Source organism: Callithrix jacchus, chromosome 22 (genome assembly GCF_049354715.1).
Source record: "Callithrix jacchus isolate 240 chromosome 22, calJac240_pri, whole genome shotgun sequence".
NCBI lineage: Eukaryota > Metazoa > Chordata > Mammalia > Primates > Cebidae > Callithrix > Callithrix jacchus.
The window spans coordinates 39,941,556-39,951,861 of NC_133523.1; the positions used below are offsets into that span (position 1 = coordinate 39,941,556).

A 10,306-nucleotide genomic window follows, 5' to 3' on the forward strand; every position below is an offset into this window, starting at 1 on the left:
GGGCCCAGGAAATGTGGTTCAGGGCAGTTTTGGGAATTAACACCCACTGAGGACTTTGATGAGGCCCTGCCCTGGCTGCCGGCAGGATGCTCTTCTCTGGAATGGGTCACCAGCTGTGTGTCTCAAGGGTCCCTTCCCTTCCCGGGCTCCAGCTTTTCCTGCTATTAAAAGGGGTGGGACATGCTGGGCAGGAGACCAGGCCTGCACTCCTCCTCTGGGGAAAGTGGACTGCCTAGAACCGAAGAGCAAACACACAGGTCCTCTACACCATCTCCTCCGAAGGGGACAGAGCCGCTGAGAAAACAGGGAATTTTAGTATAAATAAGAGGTCCTTGGGGACAGGGAGGAACCTGAGGGGCTTCCATAATTTAACATTCTTCAAAAGCACAGACAATAGCAAGGGTGGCTGGGGTGGGGGCCGGGCAAGGGCTGGACCACCCCCGGCCCTGCACACTCGACTGAGGGGCACACCAAATACCTGGGGCTCTTGTGGGAGGGCGGGGAGTCTCTCCCCAGGAGTGACCAGTCACATGCTGGGGACGGGGACGAGGGTAACACTGATGTTTCAGAGGAAGAGGTCATTGTACTTGGCAGTGGGTGGAGGACAAGGCTGAGGCCACAAGGACCGTGACATCCCCCCAATGTCTGGGCCAGTCTGGGGAGCCCCCAAATTTTGTGCAGGTTGGGGGACCGGAGCAGTCCATCCGTCATGGTTAGTCTTGTTAATACGTTGATCCATGAGGTCAGCGGGAAGGGTTATGGCTAGGAGGCTGGGGGCGTGGGGTGGGGGCCCCAATGTCCGTGGCTTCACACCACAGTGCCGCTCGGGGAGTTGCCTGGTTGGGAGGAGATGCCCTGGGGAAGATGAGAGGGAGAGATGGGAGGGGTTAGAGACCACCCAGACTTCAGCCAGTGTCAAGGGGAGGGAGCCAGCCCAGAGTCCCCAAAACTGCTGCCACCCTGGCCTTGCCCTTGGGTCCACCCCAGAGTCCCCCAAGGCCGCTGCTCTAGGCTGGGAACTTGCATCTTAGCTTCCTGTCCTGGCAGTTGGCACTTTCACTCAATAATCAAAGTCCTCCTCAGATCCTGAGTGACACGATGGGGTAAGGGTGAGGGTGGGAGGGGAAGGGGAAACTGGGGCTTCCTTCTAACTTGGGAGGGACCCTGAGGTGCTGGGGAAAGAACTCAGGGACAGTCCTACCTCTACCACTGACTTGCTGGGTGACCTGGGCCAACTTCCTTCCCCTGTCTGGGCCTCGGTCTCCTCGTCTGTGAACTAGGGAGACAGAGGGGTCTCTTTTAGGACTCAACCAGACTCCCCGCATCCCACCGATCTTGCCTCTGAGGTGCTCAGACTGTGCTTTCAAGTTCTAGGGACTCAGGACTCTACGATTCCAAAACCAAGGATAGAAGGAACCAAGCCATGGCCTTTAGGACCCTGGGCACCTGAGTCCAAAGCCCTAAGGAGCAGACACTCAAGACCAGCTCTGAACTTACAGGGCGCCAGGCCTGTGCTTCACCTACTGTGACTTCCCAATGCCACAGCCCATCCAGCAGGCAAATGCATCCACCCACTGCCCATCCTACAGGCTCTGTTCTAAGAGGTGATGAGTTGGAGGTCAGAGGGGGCAGTGACTTGTCCAGGGTCACACAGAGAGTGGGACTGGAACCCGGGCCTGGGATTCCCAGCCTGCGCCTTCAGCAGGAGGCTCGGATCCTGAGTCCCAGACCCACGCTGGCAGCCAGGCCCACAGGCTTGAGATTCCCCCTAGCGTTTTGGCCCAAAGCACTCAAAAAAGTTTCACCACTTAAAAAAACAGATGTCCAACTGGAATAGATTTTGGTTCGAGTGACAGGCACTAAGACCTGGCCATGCAGGGCCCATCTGCTGCTCTTCAGACGGCCAGCCTTGGACACCCCCACTCCCAGCCGTCTCTCACACGCACCCCTCTCTGCTGCCTGTTGCCGAGGGCTAGACCCCATCACTCTAAGACTTCCATGGCTTCCCGTCACCCCAGAGCCAGAGGCTGTGAAAGTGATAAAGCCCTCTCTCTGCCAATGCCTGCCTCTTCCTGCCAAGGGTCCTGCCAGGTCCCAGGCAGGCTGGCGTGGGGCCACTCACCGCCTTGCCCGGCCGGGCCCAGGTGCAGATGAGGCCCTCCTGGCAGGCGGTGATGATGCAGTCCTCCAGGAACAGTAGGACCGTGAGCCGCTCCTGGGCAATCTTCTTGCACACGAGGGGCTCCAGCAGTGGTACCTCGTGGATGCGCGGGCACAGGGCGGTGCCCAGCACCTTGGCGGGGTCCAGGCGGCTGCGGGGGATAGGGCCACTGGGCTTTTCCCCACTACTGCCGCCGCCACCACTGCCACCCCGGCTGATGTTACCCAGGCTGTGGTAGCGCTTGTGCTCCTTCTCGGCCCCCCGGTCCCGCCGCTCCTGCAGTGTGAGTGTGGCGAAGCGGCCAATGCTGAACGGTGTGCCAGGCTCTGCCGCCACGCCCGGGCCACCCGCCTTGCCCCCGCCTGCTGGGTGCGGGAGGCTGTTGGAGCGGGAGAGCGAGCGGGGCAGAGGGCCTGGGCCAGGCTCACCACCCCTTGAGCTGCTGGCAGCTGGCGGTGTGGTGCCAGGCGTGCCAGGGAGGGTACGGGTGCGGGCCAGGGGCGGGTGCGGGTACAGCACGTCTTCAGTGAGGTCCCACAGGCAGAACTGTGTGTCCTGGCCTGCCGAGCCGAAGCGGTAGGTGATGGAGCCAGCCTTGGGCAGCGGGGAGAGTGGGGCGCCCCCGGCCGAGCCTGTGCCTGCAGCCTCGGGCTCCTCCTCCTCTTCCTCACCGCTCCGCTCTCCGTCGGCACCGGCTGCTGTTGCTGCCTCCTCTGCACGGGTGGTGTAAGGGTCGAAGGCCACGGCATTGACCCAGGACTTGTGGCCATGGCCTCGAGCCACTACACGGCCCTCGGTGAAGGACCACACGGTGACCAGGTCATCTTCGCCACCTGTCACCACATAGCGGCCATCAGGGCTCCAGCACACACACAGCAGGCCCCCAAAGTAGCTCTTCATGAGCCCACGCAGGAGCATGGAGTCGAAGTGGAAGACACGCAGGCAGCCATCCTGGCTCACACAGGCCAGGTGCCGGCCGTCGGGCGAGAAGGCGAACTCGTTGAGGGGACCCTCGCCCACTGCCCACTTGGCCAGTGGATTGCGGGGTGCCTTGCTCTTCGCAGCGTAGACGGAGAAGCCCTCGCCCTGCTTCAGCAGGCTGTACTGGGGTGGGGCTGAGGCGCAGGGGTGGCTGACATTGTACAGGTACAGGTGGCCACTGGCATGTGATGCCAGGAACAGGCTCTCCGACTCAGGCAGCCACTTCAGATACGTCACCTTGGTCTTGTCGATCAGCCGCTGCCAGGGGAGACAGGATGGGGTTGGGAGAAGGCAGTAAAACCCAGGCAGATCTCCTCCCCAACCCGAAGCCCCCAAGGCTGCTGGACATGGCCCCACTCACACAGCAGGTGTCACACCAGGCCCTCCTCAGAAGTTCCCAAACTGAGGGTGACAGATGGACACCAGATTATGAAAACACTGGGGAATGGGGTCTGCTGCAAGGTGGCCACAGGGTGCTCCAAGGAGCCTCGATGTCCCATCTTTGGTGAGGGGACCTTCCTACCTGCCGTAGAACTGTCCTCTATCTCAGGGGTCCCCACCCTCCGGGCCACACAGCAGGAGGTAAGTGGTGGGCGAGCGGGCATGACAGCCTGACCCCAGCCTCCTACTGGAGCAGCCACAGCATTCACTCCTCACAGAAGCACGAACCCGACGAACCCCACCATGAACTGCGCATGCGAGGGATCTAGGGTATGTGCTCCTTATGAGAACCTAATTCCTGATGATCAGAGGTGGATCATATTGGTTCATCCCAATCCCAATACCATCCCCACAACATTCTGTGGAAAAACTGTCTTCCATAAAACCGGTTCCTGTGTCAAAAAGGTTGGGGATCACTGCTCTGCCTAACCCTCCCCCAATCTTTTCTATGTCAGACTTCAAGCAAGAAATTTCTTCACAGAAAGCCAGCTCCTCCTAGGTCACACCTGTAACCCTAGCACTTTAGAAAGCCAAGGCGGGTGGATCATAAGGTCAGGAGTTTGAGACCAGCCTGGCCAACATGGTGAAACCCCATTTCTACTAAAAACACACAAATTAGCTGGGCATGGTGGCTACTCAGCTACTCAGGAGGCTGAGGCAGGAGAACTACTTGAACCAGGGAGGCAGAGATTGCAGTGAGCCGAGATTGCGCCATTGCACTCTAGCCTGGGTGACAGGGATCTTTGTTTGGCTCACTGTTCTGTACATCAGTGCACCCAGAAGGCAGCTCGAAGGTGATTCCTGGACAAATGATCACCCCCCATCCTGCTAGATGCTTAGATGAAAAACGTAAGCAACTGCCCCTGTTGAACCCAATCCTTCAACAAATCCTGGGGGCTCTACCTTCAAAATACACCCAGAATGTAACCTCCTCTCACCACCCCACTCCAACCACCTGCAATACTGTGTGACTGGCCTCAGTCTCTACTGCCTGGGCCTGTCTGTCCTCTGCAGCTGCCGCGGAGATGCTCTGTGAAGTATCAGCTAGCACCTGGCACTGTCTGGCTCTCAATGCTTAGAAGCCTCTCTCAAGCAGGGTTCCAGAGGCCGAGGACCTAATGCCCTCAGGCAGCCAGCCTATGTGACTAAGGAGCTGCTCTCCCTTAGGGAATGAGGTGCCGACCATCTTTGGGAGAACTGAGCAAATAACCACTCCAGCCATTTCTGCCTTCCAGGGCTCAGGTGAGCCTGCTGAGAAAGGCTCCTCCACAGGCTACCCTCTAAGAGTAAAAGGCAAAGTCTTTTCTGTGGCCTTCCAGACTCTCCGTGAGCCGGTCCCTCTGTTGTTTCTTGGAACTCACCTACCATCCTCTCTCCCTCTGGCCACACGGCTTCTGTGCCAGCCTGCATTTGCCCTAGCTGGCCCCGCTACTCAGAATGTCCTTCTTGGCCATACGCAGTGGCTCACACCGATAATCCCAGCACTTTGGGAGGTCGAGGCAGGCGAATCACTTGAGCCCAGGAGTTCGAGACCAGTCTGGGCAACATAAAGAGACCTCATCTCTACAAAAAATACCAAAGTTAGCCAGTGTGTTGGTGCACACCTGTAGTCCCAGCTACTCAGGAGGCTGAATTGAGAGCACTGGTTGAGCCTGGAAGGCGGAGGTTGCAGTGAACCAAGATTGCACCACTGTACTCCAGCATGGATGACAGAGTGAGACTCTACCTCAGAAAAAAAAAAGGATGTCCTTCCCCAGGTAACTTTTCACGCCTGCCTCCTTCAGGTGCTTATTTCAATATTACCTCCTAGTGAGGCCTTTCCTGACCACCCCACTACCCTCTCCAAGCTTCCCTGAGCCCCTTCCCCACTGTTTAATTCTCCACAGGCCTTAATCCCCTGCTGACACACGAAGACTTAACTTGATTAACTGTCCGTCTCCCCAGCTAGACTGAAAGCTCCAAAAGGGCAGGGCCTCCTGTCCAGGCCCCTGAGATGTGATATCCCTAGTGCTGGGAACAGTGCCTGGCACATAACAGATGCTCAAAAACTATTTGTGAATGGATGAGCTAATGAATTTTTAATCCACTTGCTGTTCTACTCACTCCCTTCAGCCATTCACTCATTCTGAGAATATTTATGGAACACCTCCTCTGGACCAGAGAGAATGAGACAGAAGCCAAGAGCAGTCCCTGCCCAAGGATAAGGTCGTTTGCTGGCATCTCCTTGTGTGCCAAGTTGGCCTAGGACTGAGCAGTCTCCATGTATGATTCTACAATAGCAATTCTGCGAGGGAGGAACTGGAATCCCATTTTGCAGAGGAGGAAAAGTGAGGCTCAGAAAATGGTCACCTTCCCAAAGTCACGTGGTGGGTAAATGGTGCAGCAGGGCTTTGAATCCAAAGCCTCCAGAGTCCAGAAATCAAACAACAAGGGCATCAACTAAGACCCAACTTATTTACTAGCCTCAGTTCTCTGATCTGCAAAATAGGCAGCCCACTTCTGTATCCAGTGATTGATGAAAACCCAAAGAGTGGCTGGGTGCGGTGGCTCACACCTCGCTCTCCAAGTAACCCCAGCACTTTAGGAGGCCGAGACAGGTGGATCACAAGGTCAGGAATTTGAGAACAGCCTGGCCAACATGGTGAAACCCTGTCTCTGTTAAAAATACAAAACTTAGCTGGGCATGGCACACCTGTCGTCCTAGCTACACAGGAGGCTAAGGCAGGAGAATTGTTTGAACCGGGGAGGTGGAGGCCGCAGTCAGCTGAGATTGCCCCACTGCCTTCCAGCCTGGGCAACAGAGCGAGACTCTGCCTCAAATACATAAAAATTAAAATTAATAAAAGTTAAAAAAAATTAAAAAACTTAAGGAGTATTCAGCATGGGGGGGTAACACAGCATAGGGCCTGGGTACAGTAAGTGCAGCTGTCATTAGCTGCTGTCCCCTAATTCTCCATCTGTCCCTCGTCCTGCCCATCTCAGGTCTACACTGTTCCCCAGGCGGCTGCAGCCTAATGGCGAATAGTGGGTGGGTGAGAAGGCAGAGCAGTTGGGGACTCTGCGGGGTGCAATCACCTCCTCATTGAATAACTTGCTGGTGTCCTTTTTGATGAGATCCAAGTACTGCACCTGGCCGGCTGAGAAGCCCACCAGCAGGGAGATGGTCTCCGTGGCAGCAGTGAACTGGTTGAAGTCGTGGCAGGTGGGCTGGGTGCCCTTGTAGATCCGCTTGTCAATTGGCTTGTTGAGATCAATGGACTTGAGGGGTGGGAGAAAAGGAGTTAACCGTCTATGCCACTGAGGGGAAGGAAGAAGATGTTGAGGTTGGGGGAAACCACTAAGAGGAAGCAGGGTTAGAACCCAGAGGGAAGTGGGGAGGTGAGTAGGAGGGTTGAGAAGGAGGGGGCAACCACAGGCAGGAAGGGGACCCAAATCACAGAGGAGTGAAAAAGATGGTAAGGATCCCCCTTGACCACAGTGTCTCCCCAAAGTTGGGTCACCCCTAATTCAGACACACCCTTGTCCACAGCATCAGGGTTCTGGGTCCACACAGTTCCTGAGCTCCGATTCCTTTTAGCCCCACCTCTCCAGCCTATAACCTCAGCAACTCCCTTGGGACCTATTACCACAATATTCCAAGACCCCCAGACCTTGAGGTCATCCAAATTCCCAGGACTCTGAAGCCTAACGTCCCAGTACTCCCTTCACTTTGGAGTCGCTAAGCCGCCACAGTTCGGAGACCCATCAAACCTCATGGCCTCCCACATTTTAGGCCCATTTATCACCTGTGGGCTCTGAGGATCCCCAACATTTCTGGGACTACCATAAACTGCCAGGGCTCTCACCACACTGCTTTAGGGATGCCCTGAATCACACCTGCAGATTTCCCTGCCAGGGCCTCTCCTCAAGATCTCCCATCAGCTTCCACATGCTCATCTCTTCCAGGAGCCTCATAATCTCCAGACCCCAATTTTCTATAGGATCCCATTCAGCTTCTAGACCCCTATTACGTTCAAGGCCCCCATCACTTCTAGACTTCTCCTCATTCCTGGGCTCAATCTCAAGACCCCTCTCGAACACTCCAGGCTGCAATATTGGTTTCTCCATCACCTCTGAGCCTGCATCTCACGATTCCCCATTACCATGCCTGCCACCCTAGAACCGGGGATCCCACCTCATCTCAGATACCCGGTCACGTCTAAAATACTCACCATCCCAGAACCCCTACGCATAAAGGGGTTTCCACCATCACCTCTAAGACGCCTGCCCACCACCCCGCGGGCCTCCCATCACGTTTCAGAATCCTACACTCTCTCCAAGAATGCCGTCGCCCTAGGACGTCCACCACATTTAGGATGTCTATCTCAGGGTCCCATGTCAATTCGGGGACCTTCTTATCAGTTCTCTGGAACCCCCATCCTTTCAGCACCCAGGGCCCCACGATACAGGCCGCTCACCCGCTGGCTCCCGCGGCGGCAGCAGCCCGGGTAGAAATAGAGCTCACGGCCCAAGTTGAAGCAGACGCGGTCTCCCCCAGAGCCCAGCCCCGCGGGCGTGGCGGGTGGCTCCCCGGCCCCGGCGCTGTCCGGCTCTCCGAGGCGCACGAGGCTGAGGCGCACGGCGGGCAGCGCGGGCCCGGGCCCGGGGCCTACGGGCGGCGGGGACGACGCGGGGCCTGCAGCGCCCGGGCCGGAGGCGGAGGCAGGGCCGGGCGGGGGCTGCGGCGGCTGGGGCGGCACCGGGGTCTGAGCGGAAGCCGGACCAGACCTGCGAGCGGCGCCGTCGCCCGGGAGCAGCTTGTAGAAACCCTCGCGGGTGCGGAACTGAGACTTAATCTCCGCGCAGTCCCCCATGGCGGCGCCGGGGCCCGAGCCACCCTCCGTGCCGCCCGCCGCCATCTTGGGCGCCCCCCGGGCCCAGCGGCTGCCGGACCGCCGCCCGCAGCCCGACCCCCTGCCGGAAACCGCGAGCCCGCACCGGAAAAGGTGGGGTCGTCGCCTGGGCGACGCCTCTTCGATTGGCACCCAGGTCCGGAGGCGGGACGATCCTCCGCGGTCACTCGGGTAACGGGCGGAGACTGTGGGCGGGGCGAGAAGGTGGGCGCGGCCTTTGTGCCTGTGACCGACTTTTGGTTGGCTGCGGGGGCGGAGCCCGTATTGGAAAGAGGCGTGGCCAGTTAGAAGTCTCAAGTCCTTAGCGACCGCGCCCTGGGAACCGTTTGCCTGGCAACGGAGGGACCTCCGCCAAAGGAACCCTCGTCCACAATCCAGCCTTCCCATGAAGTCACAGCCGTCACAGCCGACCCCAAGTGACCCTTAGTCTCTCCTTAGACTCCCAACATACACTCCCCTGACCTCCAAAGTTTCCCACTGACATATTCAGGTTCCCAAATTACAACAGCATCTCCTACCATTCTTCCCCACTCTTGGTGACCCGCCAAATCCCTGTGTTGCCACACAACTCCAAGGACTTCCTCTGACCCACTATTGATTAATGCTAACCCCAAACATCCTTCATATTTTCCACCAACCTCCAAGGTTAACCTTCATGACTTATTTTCAACAACCTCACTTGGCCTCCAAAACCTATCCCTGATTCCCAAATTGTATTGATCCCCACGGTGCCCCAGTGTCCCAGTGATCCACTTGTAACCCAAAGTCTCCCCCTGATCCCAACAGCTCCTACTTGTAGTCAGTGCTCCCCATGTGTGCTGAAGCCACCAGGCCCCATCATAGATCTTTCTAGTCTCACGTAGTTAATGGCCTCCCCATTTCTCCCAAGGGCATCTCACATTAAAAAAAAAAAAAATCCTGCCGGGCGTGGTGGCTCATGCCTGTAATCCAAGCACTTTGGAGGCCAAGGCGGGTGGATCACCTGAGGTCAGGAGTTCAAGAGCAGCCTGACCAACATGGTGAAACCCCATCTTAAAAATAAATAAATAAATAAATAAATTTTTAATAAATAAATAATTTTAAAAATCCTACAATAGTTTGGGCAGAATGGCTCACGTCTGGAACCCCAGAATCCCAGCACTTTGGGAGACTGAGGTGGATGTCTTGAACCCAGGAGCTCAAAACTGCAGTGAGCTATAATCACGCCACTGCACTACAGCCTGGGGGACAGAGCCAGATATAGTCTCTGAAAAAAAAAAAAAAGAATCCTACAATGAACTTGACGTCTTACACCAAATCTTGCCCCTCTTTTGCATCTTAGAGCTATCTCTGCCGTCCACTCAGTCAACCAGGCCACAAACCCGGGTGTCTTCCTGGATGTGTACCATTTCTCTTCACTCTATCCTCACTTCCAGCCTCCAAGTTTTTTGCATTCGACCCCCTGGAATTCCTCTTTCTCAGTTCCTTGTTCTCTGAAGCCCTGATCCAAGCTCTTCTTCTACCTGAGCCCTTTCCCCACCCCCTACATCAACCTTGTCTCGTGGTCTCCCAGATTTCTGTCTCATCCCCACTTCCACCTTTCACTTGGCATGTACAGAGGTCTTTGGTCTTTCTTTTCTTTTTCTTTTTTGAGATGGAGTATCACTCTTGTCACCTTTTGGGCTGGCGATCAACAGCATAATCTTTGTTCACTGCAACGTTTACCTCCTGGGTTCAAGCGATTCTTCTCCTTAGCCTCCCAAGTAGCTGGGATTACAGACATCTGCCACCACGCCAGGCTACTCTTTTGCATTTTTAGTAGAGATGGGGTTTCACCATGTTGACCAGGCCA

General features: G+C 56.4%; 1 protein-coding gene across 2 annotated transcripts; it reads right to left on the minus strand.

Moving 5' to 3' along the window:
- Positions 1-295: 295 nt before the first annotated feature.
- DMWD (DM1 locus, WD repeat containing) lies at positions 296-8,548 on the minus strand. 2 transcript variants are annotated; one of them, XM_035287145.3, is made up of 5 exons: positions 8,041-8,548; positions 6,659-6,841; positions 2,123-3,400; positions 1,202-1,276; positions 296-855 (listed from the first exon to the last, which is right to left on the minus strand). In XM_035287145.3, exons 1-5 carry the CDS (start codon positions 8,479-8,481, stop codon positions 808-810), a joined length of 2,025 nt encoding a protein of 674 aa, XP_035143036.1. In that variant the 5' UTR covers positions 8,482-8,548; the 3' UTR covers positions 296-807. The 2 variants fall into 2 exon arrangements, with proteins under 2 accessions (XP_035143036.1, XP_035143037.1); XM_035287146.2 differs by lacking the exon at positions 1,202-1,276.
- Positions 8,549-10,306: the final 1,758 nt, after the last annotated feature.